This window comes from Styela clava, chromosome 3 (assembly GCF_964204865.1).
Source record: "Styela clava chromosome 3, kaStyClav1.hap1.2, whole genome shotgun sequence".
Classification (NCBI taxonomy): Eukaryota; Metazoa; Chordata; class Ascidiacea; order Stolidobranchia; family Styelidae; genus Styela; species Styela clava.
In genome coordinates this window covers 13445197-13467693 of record NC_135252.1, presented here as the reverse complement: position 1 = coordinate 13467693, position 22497 = coordinate 13445197, and the positions used below count along the sequence as shown (strand labels likewise).

General features: G+C 35.8%; 2 protein-coding genes and 1 long non-coding RNA gene across 4 annotated transcripts; 1 reads left to right on the top strand and 2 right to left on the bottom strand.

The window, feature by feature from the left end:
- Positions 1-2825: 2825 nt before the first annotated feature.
- LOC120329989 (uncharacterized) lies at positions 2826-5955 on the bottom strand. Its single transcript, XM_078110549.1, has 2 exons — positions 4629-5955; positions 2826-4213 (listed from the first exon to the last, which is right to left on the bottom strand). Exons 1-2 carry the CDS (start codon positions 5953-5955, stop codon positions 2826-2828), a joined length of 2715 nt encoding a protein of 904 aa, XP_077966675.1.
- A 4136-nt stretch (positions 5956-10091) lies between these two features.
- LOC120343304 (uncharacterized) lies at positions 10092-14784 on the top strand. The gene is made up of 6 exons (XR_005569599.2): positions 10092-10242; positions 10544-10611; positions 10906-11006; positions 11320-11388; positions 13192-13258; positions 14087-14784. It is a non-coding gene; the product is annotated as an uncharacterized LOC120343304 (long non-coding RNA).
- A 1029-nt stretch (positions 14785-15813) lies between these two features.
- Positions 15814-20544, bottom strand: LOC120342907 (uncharacterized). 2 transcript variants are annotated; one of them, XM_078111013.1, is made up of 9 exons: positions 20321-20539; positions 20144-20203; positions 19750-19794; positions 19437-19481; positions 18444-18485; positions 18024-18065; positions 17656-17730; positions 17305-17346; positions 15814-17098 (listed from the first exon to the last, which is right to left on the bottom strand). In XM_078111013.1, the coding sequence occupies exons 1-9, from the start codon at positions 20327-20329 to the stop codon at positions 17036-17038; spliced, it is 423 nt and encodes a 140-aa protein (XP_077967139.1). In that variant the 5' UTR covers positions 20330-20539; the 3' UTR covers positions 15814-17035. The 2 variants fall into 2 exon arrangements, with proteins under 2 accessions (XP_077967139.1, XP_077967140.1); XM_078111014.1 differs by lacking the exon at positions 18024-18065 and having other exon boundaries at positions 20321-20544.
- Positions 20545-22497: the final 1953 nt, after the last annotated feature.

The window sequence follows — 22497 nt, the reverse complement described above, 5'->3', positions numbered from 1 at the left end:
GAATTTCCGTACTCTGTAAACTCAACACGGGTCGTTAATTTTGTTCCGATTAGCACGTGAACATATTTCAAACAATGGCGCGCTGTAGATCAAACGTCATACAATTCAATCCGCCATGTAGACATGTTCTTTTGGCTGGCATATACACTGGGGTCAATTACTAAAAGACTACAATGTGATAGCTAAACGCGATTTTCGAATTTACCGAAAATAGTAATGACAAAGTCGAACCTCCGCGACAAGGCCATTTTCTTTTTATAGGCTATTGAAGAAAATCAGCTATATTAATCAGAGTGATGTCTGCTGTTATAAGAGCGCATTTCGAACTACAAATTTACAGCGACCGCCCTTGTATAGCATAAGAGCATCTTGAAACACAATGAAGTTTATAAACTACGTCAGAGCTTTTAACCTCTCATTATGGGCCGCATTGGAAGCGACGAGCGCTATGTGTGGCGTGATCTCTGACCGATGCCAAACTATTTTTTGTCACCGAATCGACGTGAGCGGGCCTTTTATATTCCGGGGGTTACTTTAGGTCATTTCGATGAGCTGACGGCATTGTATTATACATTCCTCAAAATGAAAAGCGAGTATTCATTTTAAAAAAGAAATTGGAAGAAAGATGAGATTTAAAAGGATTTCAAAATATTGATCATTTTCAATCAAACTCGAAAAAAGACTTATTTCTTCGCTACCCCCATGATTCGAATTTCTGCGTGAGGTACTAGTAAAACTCCATTTCAATGACACATCATTTGCTTGAAAGAATTGATCATCTCTTTCAAGAATCAAACATTAATCGAGAATTTAGGCCAGGGGTGTGCAAACTGCGGCCCGCGAAGAAAATTGCGGAAAGTGTCAATTTTGAATGGTGTGCCCGCGAAACGTGATTTTATTTTAGTTTTAATTGTGCGAGCAATTTCAATCTCTTTTCGTCGCGAAGCCCACACTAGTACATGAGTGCCACTGTCATTTTAGCAAAACCAGCTAGCAAAATCATGTTGAAAAATACAGAATGTTATAAAAGCGTGTATATCACTGAATTCGTTGAATTAAAGCAGCCGCTTATGATTCAACTGTGGAAAACAACCGGACTTTACCTTTAATTTTTAAGAAGGGAAAAAGATATTTCGTGCAGTGTGCTGGGAAGAACAGCGAACAAAAAGGCTTTGAATAAATTCCAAATGACAAAATTCTGAAATATAGCGTGCAATATCTATTCGTTATAGCAATTTTTGTTCGGCATTTAATTACAAATCTTTCGAATTTAAGAAGTTTAAATTTAGTTTTGCGTATGCTATTCTTGAGAAGAATACGGACTACGGTTACTGGTACTGCTGGCATATAATTCGTATGGTATTTGCTAGGCCAGTGGCACATAAACTGGGGGTACTCAACCCAAAAGAGGATAATTAGACAATTTTGGGGTGGTTTGCGGATCTTCATTGTAGTAACAATTTATTTTGTTATCGCCATCTTTTCCGCTACTTTGCCGAAAAACTGGCGAACCGTGTTTGCATCCTGTTGACAATTATTGTTACATCACAATGTAATTGGTCATAAGGTTAGAAGAGACTTATAGTCTCTGTTATTATAGCTGCAATGAAGCTTAGTATTGTGTGAAATCTAAACTGCTGAAATGACGCCAAAGAAAAGCTACGGAAAGTATGGTTTTACTTTCGAAATTTCTTTGCGTCAAATTCAATTCTGAAAATTGCAGCTACAGTTGTTTTTTGTTTGCCTCCAACATAAATATGTCATTCTTTCAAAGACGTATTTAACATTTTTCGATTCAGTGTCACTTAATCTATTTGTTGCAATGACATTCATTAAAACAAAATATAAAGTCAAGTTTATAATTGACGATGATATGATATGCCCAGGATTTGATTGTTCAATATCGCAGAAACAGTGACACCCTTCTCACTGAGAATAAATCAAGATGTTGTTCTTGTATTTATGGATTCTTATGTTATTGCTGCTATTAAATTTGATTCCCGCTTGGACATTTATTTTCTATATTAGGGGAAATTGAGCTTATGGTAATACAATTTTTGGGAAGCACGTATTCGATGCTTTTCAGTTTGTGAAAATCAGGGGGGGGGGGGCAACATTTAGCTAATTGTGGGCCAAAAATCGAATCTACAACGCGGGCAAAAATGATTTTCCCCAGAGAAACCCTTTCCATGTTGCTACTCGACATATCGTCTTAATTATATTTTAACGTACGAACCAACTAACTAGGGGTATGTGGCGTATCTAGGGTGTGGCAAGCATGGCTCGTGCCATAGTCACTGTTTTGGGCGGGGGCGCAAAAAGAGCAGAAAGTTTTAATTGTAAAATGATTTAATAAAATAATTTCGAATTGGAAATAACTAAAACTCGTATTTTTACACAAATAATAACGTACATGTATCTCATTTAAATAACACTCATTATAAATTGTCAACTAACTATCAAGGGAGGCGCATTTTAAACTTTGCCATGACCGCCCTAGATTCGCCCTTGCTAGGGGTAGAAAAATTGCATTTTTGTTATCGAATATTTTCAACAAATACGGAATAGTTCTAATCTACAATCGACCAGGAACGGGTGGGTTGACTATCTTTCTGCCAACTATTTTTATAATGTAGCATATTATATAATGTCTAGAATGAAATTTATCTAGATTATTATATGGCTGTAGTGGTAAGACAGTTGTGTGTGTGTGTGTGATAGGGGTAGTATGGTGCTTACAGCTCAATCAAAGCTTTTTGCACCAGGTCGTGATAGGCTATTTATTTATCTAGGGGAAATTATTTAAAATAATTTCTTTGTTGCTATTAAATGGGTCTACCAGTAGATTCGACAAATTTTAGCACATGAAATAAAATTTTACAATCTGTTAGTAAATATTGAAGCCGAAATGGTACATCATATTCGGCACATAATTTTAGTAAATTGGATCGTTGATTGTTGAAACGTCTGCAGAACAGAATTAAATGAGCAACGGTTTCTTTCACGTGACAAAAAGAGCATAGTCCGTCTTGATGACATCCCAGTTTTTGTAAATGGCTATTTGATCGACAATGTCCCGTCTGTAAACGAAAGAGCATTATTTCGTACTTCCGTTGTAAGTTTGAATATTGGATTATGGGTAGTTCTGGGTGAAACATCTTAAAATGGTTTGTATCTTCACTTTGTATATATTCGGTATCCCATTTGCGATGACAAACATCAGACAACAAAGATTTAGCTTCATTTTCTTCAATGTCCATACAAGCAGCAGAGTTTGGAGAAATGGTAGCTTGCTTTGCTAGTAAATCAACACGTTCGTTTCCCGGAATGTCCTTATGCCCGGGGATCCATAAAAAGGTGACTCGTTTCCCCATAGCGATAGTTTGGAAATATGAAGATTTGATGTCAACGACGAATTCATTAGAGGAATCCGTGCAGGCTTCAATAGATTGTAATGCACTTTGGCAATCTGATAAGATAACGGTTTCGTATGCATTGCATTGATCGTTGACCCATTTCAGCGATTGTAGGATTGCATTTAGTTCCGCATTATATGAAGAGCTCAGTTGAGGTAAGGGGTAGCTGTGTTCGACTGATCTCGATGGTACGAAAAAAGCGGATCCACAGCCATTTTCATTTTTTGATCCGTCTGTGAAAATTATTAAATAGTTTGGATAGTAATGTTCGAGATGTTCCGTCAAAGTCAAACGCACTACATCGGGAGAAACATCTTTGTTCAGAGTTTCAGCTAGGGTAAGATCAACATGTGGGCAATCATAGTTCCAGTATGGTAACGATGGTGTTATTCTTGGTTTTATTTTAAATTGTTGGAATATTGAGGATTTCGTGAGCATATTGAATGACTTAAATGTGACGGAGTCTGGATATATCTCTTGCCACGAGTCTTTGATTATGGAATGAGCAGGATGATCAATTATGCTGTATGATAATAGATGACATCTATAAGTTAGGCATTTCAGAAGATGTCGGATGTGTAGTTGCATTTCTTCAGATGCCGCTTGCAATGATTTGATGCTGGAACTTGACATTGAGCCACAACATATCCTTAGACATGAGTTTTGAATTTTCATGATTGGATCGAGCCATGTTCGTGGGGCAAAAAAATATGCTTCAAATCCGTATTCAATCAATGAACGAATGAGTGTCCTATATAGTATGAGTAATGGACCTTTGGCAGATCCCCAGGTAGTTCCTGAAAGTATACGTAGTAAATTTATTCTTTTGATACACTTTGTCTTAATATATTCAATATGCTTTTTATATTTAAGAAGTGGGTCGAATATAACACCTAGATATTTGTAATGCATTGACCTTGTTAGTGAGTCCGTACCAATATTTAGACTTAGATGAGGTATTTTTCGTTTCCTTGTAAAAAGAATAAATGTAGACTTAGATTTAGATATTCGGAAACCCCAGAGTCTGCACCAATTGTGAATTGTATTCAATGACGATTGTATTCTGGGTACAATACATTCAATATTCAAGTCGGTTTCCCAAAATGCAACATCGTCAGCTGGGAATTGTATTCAATGACGATTGTATTCTGGGTACAATACATTCAATATTCAAGTCGGTTTCCCAAAATGCAACATCGTCAGCTAAAATACCCATTTCCGAGGTTATTCCTTTTGATATGTCATTAATCATGATAGTAAAGAGCAATGGGGTTATTACACTACCCTGTACTATGCCATTATCAATTGTTTTGACCGCTGATAAAGTATTTCCTACTCTAACTTGGAAAGTTCTTCTACTCAAAAAAGAGGCAATCCACTTATACATAGAACCTCCTATACCTATGACACGGATCTTATAAAGAAGTCCATCTCTCCAAACCATATCATAGGCTTTCTCCATGTCAATGAAAACCGCAATTACGGAACGCTTGTTCGGCAACGACTTATATACTTCATCGTGCAATCGGAGAATATGGTCAATCGTACGCCTTCCGCGGCGATACCATCTTAACCTGTTTGTAACCATGCGCTCCATTGTTTTACAGATATTGCTTGTTAAAGAAATAGGTCGGTAAGATAAGGGATCTGTTGCTGGCTTATTAGATTTAAGGATAGGAGTGACTATAGAATGTCTCCAGGTAGATGGGATATCGCCCGACGACCATATTTTGTTGAAAAGATTCAGAAGAATTTTTAGATCATGAGGAGGAAGGTGATTTAGCATTGGATATCCTATACCGTCCTGTCCAGGAGAAGTTGCTTTTCGTGTTTTCAAGGCTGTTTTTAGTTCAGCCATAGTAAAAAGAGAGTCGAGAACTTGATCTTGTCTGGGTGGTAGTTTGGCTCTTTCCTCTGTCAAATTGAATTCTTGCTTTCGAGATTTAAAGTTTGTGTCATAGTTTTCCGAACTTGAAACAGCTGCAAACGTTGTTGCAAGAACATTGGAAATGTCGTATTCAGTTACAAAATTATGATTATCTAATTGTAAGGTTCGAATTCCAGGATTAAATCCGTGTCTACAAAATGCCTTCATCATATGCCATACTTGATCTAGCTTAGTGTTCTTATCAATGGAGTCGCAGTATTTTCTCCAAGAATCGCGTTTGGCTTTTAATATAGTTTTCCTAGTTTGAGATCTACAACGTTTGAACCAAATTATATCTTGCATACTGAATGTTCTCTTCATTTTCAAGTAAGCTGCTCGTTTTAAACGTACTGATTTTTCGCATGACTTATTCCACCAAGGTACGCTATTTTTGGTATGGGGTTTTGAACGCGGAATGGACTTGGACGCCGCGGTATAAATATAAGATGCCAAACTATTGCTGACTTTTTCAATATCATTTATTTCAGTAGTATCGCTAATTAAACTTGAGCATGTGTATGTGAATTTTTTCCAATCTGCGTATTCATATTTCCATTTAGGTACGTGTGCATTCAATCTATGAGTGACTTCGTTAATCCCAGTAAGAACCATGCGATGGTCGCTACCTAAAAAGACGTCTACAACAGAAGTTTTGCACTTATGCGCTAACGCTTCAGATGCTAGAGTGAGATCTAATAACGACCAACGTTCGCTGACTAGATAAGTCCAGTCTTGTAGGAACGCTAGTATTTAAAATCGTCATGTTGTATTTTTCCAAAGCTGCATACAATATATCGCCACGATTGTTCGGTATACGTCTACTCCATAATTGATGGTGAGCATTTAGATCACCAGCAATCAGGTATTTGCCACGGAATTTGTCGAAAATGTTGATAAATTCGTCATGTGCGAAATTAGCGTTTGGCGGAATATACATATTGACAAATTTGATTTTGTTAACTTCAATACATTGAGCCTCTATAGATTGTGGCGTTATTAATTCAATTTTAATGAATGGCAAAGTATTTTTAATAAATATTGCTACTCCGCCACCGTGAACGTCTCTGTCCTTTCGTAATAATGTGTAACCGTACAGTGTTGGCGTATATTCGGCAATAAGATGGGTTTCTTGGAGCATTACTATGTCTGGTCTGTTATTCATTTGTTGTATATATCAATCAATCAATCAATCTTTTATTTGTCAACACAAAAAACAAGCATATAGAAAACTGTTACAATAAATGAAATATACTGATCATGTTAATTGTGTGACTGGAGTCGCGAGGGACCTATAAAGGTCTTCAAGCAGCGACACCTAGCTGATGCAGGTTAGTATAAAAAAGTAACTAAATAAGACAAAACTACTGAATACCAGTAGTTGCGGCAGTATACATATCGTTTAAACTCGTATAATTTTCGATAGATGCCCCTGCAGTTCCATTGTAATAAGCTAATTGGTGTAATATTATTCGTCATCTCTGGTAAGATCTTCGAAATCGACATCATTTGAGAGCAAATGTTTGATACAGTCTGCATTTATCATTAGTCCTAATCTGGCTGCTGATGTCGATACAATTGAGTGAACATCCATCGATGTACCCGAGTCTTTTTGTGCAATAGTGCTGGTTATCACTTCTGATATGAATGCAAGAAATAGCATCGGGTTTAGAGATATCATGCTGTCTGGGGAAGAGCTAGACTGTGATTTATCACTTTCTTGTGGACATATATTGTGTGTATGCGGCGATTGTCGCTCAGGGATATCATTTGCCCAGTTCGGAGAAGGCTGGCGTGGGAATCCTGCATATGGCACGTTTTCATAGTGCTTCGTTTTGACAGCTTCTACCCAGGATGTACTATTATATTCTCGGGGTGCATGTGTCACATTATTATGATTCAGCGCAGGGAATTCATTTTGCGAAAGTGATTGACTTTTTGTTTGGGTAACGTTATTTCTGGCCTCGGTGTATGAAATATTATTTGTTGCTGTCATGGCAAGGATTTTAGTTTCTGTTCGGTATCGTTTACACCCTGCATATCCTGCACTGTGTGAACCACCGCAATTCACACATCTTGGCGTATTGGAACAATTTTCTTGAGCGTGTTCCCTACTACCACATCTGGTACATCTTTTAAAACCTCGGCAATACTTTCCTATATGGCCATACCTATTGCACTGAAAACATCTAATCGGCAAAGGCTTATATGGTCTCGTTCTGAAATTAAGACCTAATTTACCTACCTAATTTTACTGTGGATGGGATAATATGAGTGTCGAAACCAATCAGTACTGACAAGCTATCTTTTAATACAGTTTTAACTGTTGGCGTATTTTCAAAAGAGATACTTTCTTGTGAAGGAGTGATTTCCTTGGATCGCATTTTGAGTCGTCGAACATACGAGCAATGCTTATTTTTGTTTCTTAATTCATAGAGTATTTCTTCGTTGGTCATTTCCAGTGGTACGCCACTAATTACAGCACGCGTTATTACATCTAATCTCGGAGCTAATTCTGTTGTGATTGGTATTTTATACTCGGCATTGCCTAGTTGTTTACAACCAAGCAACGTTCAATTTGGGCCGAATTCGCACATTCAATCCTCAGGTCTCCCGATTGTAGAACTTTTATATTCTTTACAACACCCACTAAAGTATTTATGGAAGATTCTATTATGGTGGGCCTATAAGATCGAAGCTGTCGATCAATTCCTTTCAAAATAACGTAGTTAATAAGCTCTATAGCAATTTCATTATCGGAAGATCTGTTACTCGCCCTTTCGGTGGCGGCTTTCTTGGACATCGTATGAAATCCACTATCACAAGTACGTTTGCCCGGTTTACATTCCTCCAGATGTGTTCTAGTATCCCCTTGAGGGGTAGACATAGAAGAAAATAATTTGCTCACCTGGAATCAGTTTACCAAACCTATTTTCCACAGAAATCTTTATCGTAATCCTTCGGTTTGCCAAGGTGAAAGAATCGGTTTGAAGCTATCCTTTTTAACAACTGCTAACTTCCTGTATGGTTACCGACCGCAGCGATGTCAAAGTCCCGGTAAGACAGGTGATTCGTAAAAACGAATGAAAATGCATCTTCATTTTGCGCTCTCTCCCACCCTCTTTGTTTCTTTATTATATTCGGACTTTTTTCTTGCCACGTCAAAACTTGTCTGCGCTTAGGCGGTCTTTCCGAATTTGACGCCGTCAGGTGAGCATTGATTTTATTTTTGTGATTTTTTTGCGTTAAATGGTTTATGTTCGTCTTTGTGTCGTTAATCCTCTTATAATTCAAGTTTGTATTACCTCACAGACATTTTTTAAGACGTTTGTAGCTATACCAATGCAGTTACAATAAAACTAGGCCTGCAATTATTCATTCAAATATCTACAAAGAGGAATTGAGATTACAAGTTCTGAAATTAGTGAGGCGAATCTAAATCGGAATCTGCAATGAATATTAGAGATCAACTTATTTCTTCAGTTAGACCCTAGAATAGTACTAAATGATTCTTGGTATGTAATTGTTGAGCCAAAGACGGCGGCGTAAACAAATAAAGGCGATCGAAAGAAAATATTCCAGTTACAACATGTAAGATACTTTGTATTCAAATTTACAATTTAGATGAATTCAATATTTACAAATTTCCCTATTATGGCTTTTAGCTTGTGTTAAGCTTTTATTCAGGCTAAATATTGTATCTTATAGCTATATCATGTATTTCAGACCGTGTTTATGCAAACTGACTGGATATGAACAAGCTGCGAATGTTGACATCGGGAACTGCTGGGGCGAAACAAACTACGATTAAAATACAAATTAAAATAGGGATTTCAGTTAGGCCATAATATAGCACCAGATTGGTAGCGAAGAGTATTTGCGTTGTATCAAAGACCCTAGGAAAGATGCCACCGGGCAAAGATGTGTGGGCCATTTTGAATGTAAGATCTACATCATTGTTGAAATAAAACCTCGACAAAGATGCGGTTGTGCTGAGATGTTCCGGAAATAGTACAGATGACATTACTTGTCATTTCAACGGTCATTTATTTTGCAGATAGATGGCTTTTTTTAATTTCTTTATTACATCAAACTTTTTGATCATGTCAGTCAGTTTGACGACGTCAACAGCAGTTTCATTTCTCAATTTGTTTTTCCATCTATATTCTAACGTTTTTCTTTTAAAAGCCGCTTTTCTAAGGCTTAAAGCTTTACTAATGCAGTTAGACCTAGGTTTAGGCCTACAACTGTTGATTTAATGTCTACGAAGTTGACGTGTTGATGAGGAACAAAAACGAAAGTTACCATGACTACCAGCTAAATTTAAACTAAATAATATTAGTTAGACCATAACATAGTATTAATGCAACGATTGCTGTCCAATTTATGAATCGAAGACTCACGGGATACGATCAAGGAGTAATTAGGTAACTGTTAATTTATTTACAGCCATAAGTGCACAAGCGCGGGCAATACGGTATACAACCTTAAAAGTTTTATAATTACGACAGTGTCATTGTGTTGTCTTATTTTTTTACCCTTAACACGAATCCGATTACATATGACGGTTTTATACTACTGGGCTCTTGCGCTGCGAAACTTACCTTTGTTTTGAGCGCATTCAAATTTACATTTTGAATAGTTTTTCAATTATCCACGTTTCGACTGTATAACCAATAATATTTACTCTAACGGCAATTAGTATATGACCTGACTTCCTTTACAGGCTTCTCATTCCTTTGCAGGCAATTTTATGTTTTTACAGTTATGTTTACTAATGCAGTTAGACAAATATTAGGCCTAAAATTATTGATTCGAGGTGGAATAAGACCACAAATTTTGGAAATGTTGGCATCGGGATCTGCTGAAGGAAATGAGGTTGACGAACGTTCATTCACTTAAGTATGAAGTATTAGATTGGTATTGATGACTATGCGTCTGCAGTTCGGTTAAATTCATTTCATTTTATGTAACTTTCGTATTTTGTAAAACCAATTTTAGCCTAGTAGTTTTTCTATCGACCACCGAGATTATTTTTTGTTGACGAACATAATGAGTAAGAAAAAAGAAACTCTTACGCAATAAGTAACTCACGCTCCGTAAGAAGTAGTCCAGACCCAATTTTATGTCTCAATATCAATTGCGAAATTCTCTACAACTAAATTATCCTTCAATTTTATGTTGTATTAATATGCATGTGCAGACGGAAGTGGATAGGAGATGGATCTTCAGCATAACTGGATTCTAACATACGGAACAATTTAACTGAAAGTAAGTTTTTATCAACACAATCATTGTCTTTACTGAAGACTTTTTTGCCGTTGTTCATCACGATATCACGATCTTTTGGTTTCTATTTTATAAATTTAAAATTGGCGATTAAATTCATTTAATAGAAAGAACCGTTTTATTTGTGAAGCAAGATTAGTGTCTTCCGATGCGTCTCGTAAGGAGCTTATGTTTTTACGTTTTGAATCCGAGGTGTTTAGAAACAGAAACTTAAAATTCGTCTTTTTTAAAACAATATCCAACGGGCATAATCAGAATCCGATATTTGTGTTACAGAAATTGTCGGGGTTTGAGATTTGTCTTTAAATTTTTTCATTGTAAGCTGAAAGCTGATCATGAAATGAATGTAGGACGTCCGCTACGTCTGAGTCAAACATGTAAGTTATTACAATTTCCAACAAACGATCCATTGAAGACTGAACAAATAAAGTAGTTCTCATGCATAGTGAGGAAGGAATAAAGAGTTCCAAAATAGGGAGAACTTTAACATAAATGAGAACTAAAAACTACTAGAAATAACTGCTATCATTTATTGAGAGTCGAAACATCCTATCCGTATACGCATTGGGTGTCTACGTGTTGAGTGAAATAATAATGAACCTTGGCAGGGATTTCTGCACTAAAGCGTTTTTTTAATTGGGTGGAATATTTCGGATTCGACAGTTTCCTAACTTGTATTTCATTATTTAGGTTATGCCATGAATACGAGCATAAGCGAATAGGGTGAAAGCGAATCTCACGAATCAAGAGTTTGTTGAAGTAAGTAATAATTTTCCCATAACACTCTTTCCATATTATCCCAGTGGATAGAAAGCCAAAATCGGTTTGATCATGTGAAGACCCACGGTCTTTCGTCCTCTTACCAGTCCATGTCGGGTATAGTTTTTTTAACCGGTTATTATCAGTTCTGGGTTGTATAAACTTGATAGCGGAGGCAGCTATAGCCGAACAGCGGTTACGTAAACACCTATGAGTTAGCAATCTTCATTCACATAATTCAACTCCACATAGTTCAAACCTCTACAAGAGTATTTGGAGGTGTCATATCAATTTAGTTCATAACGCTACGCACCGTGTGCCGCTCTCCAGGCCGAAGTATTCCTTAAGACGTATAAAAAAATATGGCTTGAACTATGTTTCTATCGGAACAAGCGAACAAGCATGATCCGATCCGACTCCAACAGGCTTTGTCAAATGTAACTAAAAGACGTATGGCCAATATATGCAAGGATTATTAGTCCGTTGGGAATAAACTATTTATATATTATTGAAATAAATATATCTATAGAGTTGTATATTCACACTAAATTATGGGTTTATATGTCAATTTAGTTTGGGACTTATCATGTTGTCGGAACCTCTCTTGAAGACTCGTGCGCGCATCGACTCAGGATTCGCAATCTTCAAATAGGTTCTTCTTTTTCCTCCTTTGCCTGTTTGAAGCTAGCGTTTAGGGTTTGAATAGTTATTATTGTGTGAATAAATATCATTTAACAATAATGCTAAATGAGAAATATTTATCGTACTACCCACATATGGAAATTTCTTCCCTAAAATAATGAAATGAAAAATATTTATAGTGCTACTCGTACTCAGTTCTGGACACGTTATTAGTCAAGTGCGTTCTTCATTGTTGGATCTGCGTTTGTGAGCATTGTGGCAAAATTTAATTTGTTTAGTGTGTCAATTTATATATATGCTTTATTTCAGGTTGTCAAAACATATTCTCCATTTCAGTCCAATATTTTCCCACTTAAAAAAGTTCGAAGTCAAAAACGTAGGTTTTTTCTTTACAATCGCAACCAGCAAACAAGTCTCTTCGTAGTGAAAGCGTAACAGACCGCGATGACCGATTTTATGACAATACTTGTTGATCATAGCTTGTATTGAAACTAAAGTACCATATGTCAACATATGAAAGCGTTCCGCTATGACTTGTCCAAATAAACTCACACTCAAGTACACTTGCCAGCGTTGCTTTCTCTCGCTTTGTATTCTTGTTGGATTGAAGTAAATTTTTGGCTGTAGAATTTCCTGATCGCCAATATACCCTCAATTTTAGGCCAAATTCACTCCATGGGCTAAGTTTAACCCAGACTCGGAATCCGTTTTATTTCATAACTAATCCACAAGATGGATTTGAGAAATTGTATAAACTCAATTGCGATTATAAGTTTAGGTAAGTACTCATTACTCAAACATTCAAACGAAACTCTATCAGTGGTTCACAAACTTTTTGATCCGCGCCCCTCTTTTATAATTTGTCTCGCGCCTCTCCTCAACATAACTATAACAAATAGGAAGGCAAAATTATGCTTTATTCAAAAAACACGATGAAAATACGTGGATAGGATGTAAATATACTAAATAAAGCAATGTAAATATCCAAAATAAAGGCGGGCGAGATCGAATCTAACAACAAATATTTTTAATTAGCTTAACGCACCCTCAGAAAGTTGTTTACGCCCCCCCCCCCCCCCCCTGTGGAATGATCCCCACTGCTCTTACGATCAGCAACCATTCATATTGAAGGCCGATATCTAACTTTATTTTATCATGCAGGTTATGTCCGGATTACGGAACAAGCTGATTGAAGCGACAACGGATCTCACAAATCATGTGTCTGTCTGTAGGTATTTTTATTATTGTGCGTAGAAGGCAATGGAATCCGCTATGATATTTAAATTGGAATGGTCTTTTACCGATGTGATCGTTTCCTTTGATCAGCTCTTGTGTACCTGTAGGGTTGATACAAATTTGCCATTGTTTGGCGAAGTACTAAAACCAATTTATCATCATCATCCGATTCATTCAATGGCGCCTGGTGGATAGATTATGACGAGTCCGCAATTTATTATTCTATTTAGAGACTGATAAATGGGAGGCCAAAGTCCCGTCATTGACTCGATACAGTGACATTGGTGAATAATATTCCAGTAAACAAAATCGCATATTTTTCCTCGTCTATTGCGGCTTCTAAATATTATATTCTGCACCCACGGAAATAACTATATATATAGTTACTGTTGTCATATGCAGCTCCGGCCTCCGAGTACACAAGCTAGCAGATGAACTACTCAAGTCGCCTGGTCTGGACACCGAAATCGCTATTTATGATGTTATTGACACGAAATGGACATACGTATCGTCTTGTCATTAGGTTGTTGTTGTTGGTGAGAAAATATCGCCTTTTTCTACTAACTACTGTACCAATTGCTTGGAATTGCATTTGTGCAATGCCGTTGACGTCATCAAAATTAGATGCCGTCACGTCTCCAAAATTGAAGTTGCACATTGTGACGGTACCGGTAGTCTACCATTCTTCGTGTTGGCTTTGGTGTCCATATATTTGAGCATCGCTCTCTTGTTGTATAAGTTACTCAAAATCTACTTTACTCAAAATCTACTTCTCATCTGCAGTGTCCTGTCCTGCGTTGAATTTATTCTTATATTTCAGTTGCGTTCTGGATTGAAAGGTCAAAGAAGAGATTGACAAGACGTCGACAAAATAAATGGCTTGATAGTCCTTCAAAATTATATAAATCAAATATTTTAATTTTTCCTTAACCATTCTTTTACCTTGGTTTGTCGGATATCAAAGCCTGCCCCAGCAGTGACGTATCTGCGTGAAAGTTTAAAATGCGTTGAGTACCCCCAGTTTATGTGCCACTGGCCTAGCAAATACCATACGAATTATATGCCAGCAGTACCAGTGACCGTAGTCCGTATTCTTCTCAAGAATAGCATACACAAAACTAAATTTAAACTTCTTAAATTCGAAAGATTTGTAATTAAATGCCGAACAAAAATTGCTATAACGAATAGATATTGCACGCTATATTTCAGAATTTTGTCATTTGGAATTTATTCAAAGCCTTTTTGTTCGCTGTTCTTCCCAGCACACTGCTCGAAATATCTTTTTCCCTTCTGAGTTTAAAAATTAAAGGTAAAGTCCGGTTGTTTTCCACAGTTGAATCATAAGCGGCTGCTTTAAGGATCAAAAAACATTGGCATCAGTTTCACTGAGTTTGTAAGTTTGTTCCAACCATTTTTCTACTACGTCATAAGTAGAAAGGTCCTCGTCATCAGTTTCTAGATAAATAGATGTGAAAGTTGTCACTGAGCATATGGTTTGAATTGTTCTTAAGGAATGAAATACTCGCTAATACCTCATGCGATTTCATTTTGTCAAAATAGCCGATTGTTTTTGTCAGCTTGACGTGTTATTTAGGGCGTGAACAATTTTATTTCGGTGTTTATTCTACCGAGATCACAAATTTGCTTCGTCTTGTGCTATGAGGACGAGGATAAATCCTTTTTTGTTCTCACATGGAACTCTAGAGTTATTATATTATATTCATCAGCGAGGAGATGCTAAATAACTTGTAAAGAATGACAAGAAGGCAATGTAAAATACTAAAAATGAAACGGAGAACCCTATATGTTTTGTTTTAGGAAGGTCTGCATTACAATGGAGCAGAGTAGGTGTTGCAGGAACAGATGAGATTTGTTGAATTCGAACCATATATAATCGGCCACCTCATCACACATTTTTATGGTATTTTCTGGGTAGTAATGCTTCAATCTTGTTTTGCAATCGCGGCGACAGTCCGTTGCATGTAAATTTTCGATTCCGATTTTAACCCACACTTTGAAAAAATCCTGGCTGCGCGCCTGCCAATGCTGTATTGTATTCTGGACGGGTATTGGTACCCGGTTGATACGCCGTGCTTTACTATATACTTAAATCTTTACATTTATTTTTTTCTTCCCGCATAAAATTTTGGAATGCGAAAAACAATGGAAGTTGCTGAAGTTGATAAATCTCTGGAAGTTGCTGTCCTGTGAAGTTGTGATAAGAAAGTCAAAAGCCCGCTGATATTACAGTACGACTGATACATACATAATTACTCTGACAAATAGGAAAACACAAAACCAAGCTTTTTAACAAAGCTTTTTAGTGACTTCAACTTCGGCGGAAAAGATTTCAACCACCTCACCACCCGTCGGAAGAAATTTCATCCACTTCTTCCTTTTAGTTTTCGGCCTTTTAGTGACTTCAACCACCTCACCAGCCGTCGGAGGAAATTTCATCCATTTCTTCCTTTTAGTGTTCGCTTTATAGTGTTTTCATCCACCTCACCAACCGTCGGAAGAATTTTTATCCACTTCTTCCTTTTAGTGTTCTTATTTTATTTATGTTATTATATTTATCAACGTAAAGTCAATAACAACACTACAACAATAATACGGTACCTGATTCAAATTTCAGTAAATTCAAAAGATCAGCAGCAGTCAATCATATAACATACACACGGAAAATTAATAGAGGACTTCCAATAAGGTAAGATTCTATTAATGCTAAAAGCAAAAGAAAGAAGCAATTAAAAAATTTCCACTAAATGAGAAAAGTTTCGAGTTTCGTATATATTCTAAATTCATTACATGTAAAACTGAATCAAAACGAACATATGTTTCCAACTTATACGAAATATCAATTTCCGGGAACATTTTTCTGGAACAAGAATAATGATAATGTGATTTTGAAATAGATGAGTAACAAGTTTTCGAAAAAACAATTTTTTTCAGTTTCAAATATGAAAGTCAAATAATTGTCCAATTGTGTTACATTTTTCAAGTTTCATCAGGTTACGAATATTAAAATACAAAATATGGGCGTCAGAGCTAATGTGTAGCAGCTACCAATATTGAAATTGCACATGCACTGTAATATGAGTTATGTTAGGTATCACTGTTATATTAAAATAATAAAAGATCAGAAAAATATTCATTGCACATTCTGTGCATAGTAACTTCCTGGGCATTTTCGGTTATTTAATGATTTCAGAATCGAATGAAATACCGTATTTTTTTTCGAGTTGAATCTTGAATACTTAGAAGATATTTGATTGTACGTAATTTTTATTGTGATGGGTCCTTGAGGCACGTAAATTACTGAAAACATAGATTCCATCACTGTGCGTTCACACATAATGAGAAACATGTCCAAACAATAACTCACTAGGAAGAAAACAGTCATACGTCAGAATTTCAAAAATGAGGCTGTGAGACATTTATCTTGATCTTTGGTGGACATAAACAAAACAAATGGCGACCGGCGATTGGAATTTTTCGTCTAAACCGATTTTAATAAATTATAAATCAATTTGGAATGCCCAACCTTAATAGTAGAGACATTTACTCAATTCAGTTTATATCTATCCAAACAACGTCGAGTATCGAGAAGATGTTCTGTCGCAAGAAAATACTGTTTTCAATTGAGTAGATATTTAAAAAAACAACTATGATGTATAAAGAGATCTTGTTTATCGTAAGAGTTCTATGTCTCGTCAACAAATGTCACGCAAATACTGATACTATAGTATATTTTGATTGTTGGCCAGGATCAATGTTGTCGACGGCAACATGGTAACTTGTCTCGTATGACTTGCCAAATGCTGCGATTTTTCTAAAAAAAAATGCGATTATTATATTCTCATGGAAATTTTTTTCTCAAAATGTAGTTGATCCCTAGACGAGTCGAAATATACGGTGATAAAATTGTCGAATATACTCAATAAATCATGACTCGAAAATTGAATATTATTTTTCATATTGAACACGATTCTCTAAATCTTTTTGTAGAGAAGAAAACTAGACAGTTTTGTTACTCACCAGACGATCCACTTCTTGTTCCAATTTCTTTTTCTCGGATCGCTGAAAAAATTAAATTAGTTTTATAGAATATATTTTAAAGCGCCGATTAAAATATGCAACTATTACAAAGACTAATATATCGAGGTGTGTGGTGAAGGCAAAACGAGGATATATCGAAAAAATAACAATGAATTCTATTATTTATCTTTATAATGCTATTTTTGGAGAATATTTTTTTTCTCTATTACATTTATATTGTAAATATTTTAACAAACATTTGTCTACACTTGATCTGATCCCCCTGCATATGAAGCTTCTAAACGAGTAATATATACATGGCATAGAATTTTTTGAATTAACAAAAGCTACCAATCGTGTGATTTCAGAATCTGCTGAAGTTAATTTGACTCCAAGATCCTGATCTGTGTGATCCCCCTTTGCCATCTGAAAATGAAATGTTGGACAATTGAATCACAATGAACGTTTAGTGTTGGATTGAATTTCATTCTAATGTAATGGCTCATTGGAAATCCAATATTCTAAAAAGTAATCGCATTTTAACTTTCTAAATAATGAATATAACTGAGTCGCGTATAAGGTAGCCTAAGGTATAAAAAATTGTCTTTTTTGGAATGTATTTTTGTAAGACCAGAACTGGTTCGAATGGGTATAATGATTTCTCAAAACAACAGAAAAACGTTAAAGTTTGGTTCAAATAAAAGATATCTTTTACTTACCGCTTCATCGCGTTCTTTACTCAATTTTTGACGTTGGTTTTCCTGAAAATAAGAACGAAATGAAGAGAAATAGTTTACTTGTGCTCTCTGAAAATCCTTTTCGGTAAGATATCATGAAAAAGATTAGTTGGGTTGTAAAACTTCATTTCGAAATTGTTGGTACATTCTAATCAGTGAGAGGATTCAAAATTTTCAGAACGGGTTCTCTTTTGTAGCCAACTCGCTAAAAGTAATCGCATCTTAACTTTCTAAATAATGAATATAACTGAGTCGCGTATAAGGTAGCCTAAGGTATAAAAAATTGTCTTTTTTGGAATGTATTTTTGGAAGACCAGAACTGGTTCGAATGGGTATAATGGTTTATCAAAACAACAGAAATGCGTTAAAGTTTGGTTCAAATAAAAGATATCTTTTACTTACCGCTTCATCGCGTTCTTTACTCAATTTTTGACATTGGTTTTCCTGAAAATAAGAACGAAATGAAGAGAAATAGTTTACTTGTGCTCTCTGAAAATCCTTTTCAGTAAGATATCATGAAAAAGATTAGTTGGGTTGTAAAACTTCATTTCGAAATTGTTGGTACATTCTAATCAGTGAGAGGATTCAAAATTTTCAGAACGGGTTCTCTTTTGTAGCCAACTCGCTAACAACGGGTTCCTTCGTTTAAATCCCGCCGATGATTCTAACTCATCCTAAATAATAGTATCATTTATCAATCATATAGCAATTTAAAACTAAATCTTCGATCTAGTTAACTTGCAATTCATTCAAATAAGTTTCTTCTTGTTCATTATCCATTCTACTATTATCGAGCAAAGACCAAGTATAGCAATCCTGGTTTTAACGTACTCTTTTTTCATACAACCTGGACTTTGTAGGTTAGGAATAACAGTATCGGGAATAAAATACGTATGGATCGTTTTGGATCAATTGCTCTGAAATTTTCACTGATTGTTCAAGATTGTTGTTGTCGCTAGAAGGCTATTAGGCTACTTTTATTTATTCCCAAACTTCCTGATGGCACCGGGGGATTCGTTTTTCTATCTGAAGTTTTGTGAGCTGACGTCAACAAAATAAAAATTAATTATCGCGGTTCCACGGTCGCATGTCAGCGGATCAGAAAAAAAGGCGTGCTTATAACGAATGTCAGAGGTTTTATATGGGGAACGTTAGACTACGGTACCAGATATGATAATACAGTAAACTTGGACCATTTAGTATTTCAATTCACGTGAAAACTAGAAGCATGAATCATCGTCATATCGACTTCTAAAAGCTAGGATAGCCTGGGTACCCTTACCGGTCGGGCCCCTCACATAGGTACTGATAAGTTACCGTAGCTGAAATATTTCGTTTTTTCCTTCGTGTGCGTATAATTGCTCTCTTACACTTAAATAATTTACAAAAACTTACCAGGTCATGCATCTTTTGTTTCAACTCGTCCATGTCGTCTTCCTGAAAATTTAAGTTTCAATAATTTGATTTTTGATAACTAATACTGAAATACCTCATGATATTTATTTCTATATTTTACAGTGCAAAAATTGGTGTTCTTATTTTGTATATAGGAATTCTGATATACATGTCGAACGATTTCATACTGTGACTGAAATATCACAGAAAAAATATTATAAAGATCGGTATTTTAAAATGTGCGATTTGCTTGAGGGTGTTTTATTAATACAAAGTTATCACTGCCGTGATGTAAATAAAAAATCCTTTCCTGGGTTTGACTTGCTTTCAGTGGAAAATCTTCATTTTCTTTCGCAATCTGAAATTGTTAATATCGAGTGTAAAATACTATGGTGATTGTTCTTGCATGCATTTCGGTTTTGTCATCTAGTCTTCAGTCGTGGCATTCGGTATTCATAGTGTAACGTAATTGTCAAGATCCGCTTTTAGCCTGTGTTCAGGTACTCATAAAACTGACTATATATGAGTATACATTCGATAGCATGTATATTAAGTGAATTGTCAAGAAAGTTAACTACTCATTATCGCAACCAAACTATTTATTGGAGAGTAAACTTCGGTGGCTACTATTCATCAATTAACAATTTCTTTGACTTGAAATAAAAGTCTTCAAAAATACTTCTTTACGCTGCCTATGGTATACAGACCTCGAAAATCTGAGGAGTGAACTTGTCAATCTCTTTATTTTCCATAAATACTTTGTTTACCTAAAAATAAGTACAGATGGAAGTTAGGTGTATTCTGTAACCAGGTGATTTACTCGCTGATTATTACAGCAATGTAGTTGTGATGCTACATTATTGCTCAAGTCTTAGTTTACTTACCTCGCCCATCGTTCATTAGTTCCCGATGACTAGCAATTTATATATATAACTTTGATAAGATAATTAAAAACTGTTTCTATACGTCTACACGTATATATACTATTTATTTAAATATTCATTATTTCACTGTGTCAATATCGATCGATATAAGTACGGTATAAGTTTTTCAGAATGTATAAAATCATTCAAAGATCTATTACTGGCTTCATTCATAAACGAGCACTGTCGCAATCCCCTGCTAACATAGCCCGTGTTTATGAAATTCGCACTCTATAATAATATTTCCCTGTGCGTGTCTGTTTGCTATATTGCAATGAATATTCCATCGTATAATTTATCAAAATTTCTCACAATAAAACCAAATACATATGGTTGTTACCGCCTACAAAAAGTGGACAGCCATTGTAAAATTTATTACACGAAATTTGCTATTTATGATGGCTCCCAAATACCATTAGTTCGTACTGGTTTGCTTCGCTTGAATAAATTCTGTTATATTTTTTGTTGAGTTCGCTCGTGCCGTTACTGATGAGTAATTGCGGATCTCGGCGTTTATAAAGGCCATTGTTTACAGCACAAATACTGGTTTGTTGAGTCCTAAAAACCGACGAGGACCCACTGTGTACATAGTTCCATTTACATGACGATATAAAATGAAACACAGAAGACCATTCAATAGATACATGCATACTGACCAGCGTTTTGATACCAACAACGATAAATTGCATGGTGTGAATTATGCGATGCGCCCTACAAATACTATGTACTAGCATAGCAAAGCATTCCTGTATATTTTACGACTTTCAATATTTAAAAAATCGGTGCGCGGTTCTCTAATAAAGTATCGCCGGTAAATCTGAAATATATCCAACTGTACACAGATAAAATCTCTGACTTAAGAATACCGAGTCTCCTAATTACACTGCGGTTCCTCAATATAAAGAGCAACACCTATTAATCATTGATCAATTTTAAAATTATGACAGTCTTGTTTCTTGAATAACTTCTTGAAATGTGTAGCAACTTGCACCGATGTGCTATTCAAACACTTCAGTTATATCTTTCTGTCCGCAACAAAAGCCCCTGTTTTTTTTTCGCGCGGTGATTCACCCTGATCTTATCGTTTGCAATATACCCAGGTGTTGCAATCTAGCGTTTACTTAAATGTGTATAAACTGATCATTGGCTGAGAATATTAATTTTAACTACACTGTCGTTCCTCGGCGGGAATAATATCTTATTTTAAATATTAAATAAAAATATGTTATGGAAATAGTATCTTGTCGAATTTCCTTTAAATAACTGCTAGAAATTTATCACCGTCATAAGCGATTATATAGGTTACATGGGGTGTCGCAACTTCATACACATTAATAATAGACAAACGAGTACACAAATCATTTCTATTGTATTTCTGCGAACAAAACCCTCCGGGTTTTTATGCCCAGTGATACACCGTCATTGGACGGTCTTTCCGCGAGCATAGCAAAATGATATTCAAGTTAACATAAATATTTAAAAATGTCAGTTATTTTATAAACTTTTTCGGCATGGGCTTGGACTACAACGGTCATATCAATTATATCTTTCTGTCCGCAACAAAAGCCCCCGTTTTTATCGCGCGGTGATTCACCCTGATCTTATTGTTTTTGTTTGCAATATACCCAGGTGTTGCAATCTAGCTTTTACTTAAATGTGTATAAACTGATCATTGGCTGAGAATAATAATGTTAACTACACTGTCGTGCCTCGGCGGGAATAATATCATATACTAAATAAAAATACGTTATGAAAATAGTATATATCTTGTCGAAGTGGATAAAAGACTGCTATACACTCTAAACCCAATATTGCACTTTGTTATGCCAATCATACCAATGATTATTGGTTTCATTCCCTATGCATAAGTATTCATCGCAGTATCTGCATTTGAACGTAGTTTTGCATTGTTTGGGCAACTCTTTGTCTTTAGCGGCAGGATTGGACCTCCTTGCAATTTTGTAAATTTTGCGGCATACGACACATCTGTTATTAGTGCTGGCTTTTTTCGGTTTATACACATCGTGGCGTACGTTTACTCGAAGTCTTTTCATATCTGTCAATTCCTCATTCTGTTTAACAATCTTGCATTTTTTGTCGTTAACATTTTGCTCCCTCCAGCGAGCTCTTCAAACAAT

Excerpts from the sequence above, each read along its gene's own strand:
- LOC120329989 (XM_078110549.1), bottom strand. The coding sequence starts at position 5,955 with ATGGTTCTTACTGGGATTAACGAAGTCACTCATAGATTGAATGCACAC. Across the intron at positions 4,214-4,628 it reads AGGAATAACCTCGGAAATGG|GAACTACCTGGGGATCTGCC; the intron begins GTATTTTAGCTG and ends GTATACTTTCAG.
- LOC120342907 (XM_078111013.1), bottom strand. Across the intron at positions 19,795-20,143 it reads TCACTCCTCAGATTTTCGAG|ATTGCGAAAGAAAATGAAGA; the intron begins GTCTGTATACCA and ends TAACAATTTCAG. Across the intron at positions 19,482-19,749 it reads CACTGAAAGCAAGTCAAACC|CAGGAAGACGACATGGACGA; the intron begins CAGGAAAGGATT and ends AACTTAAATTTT.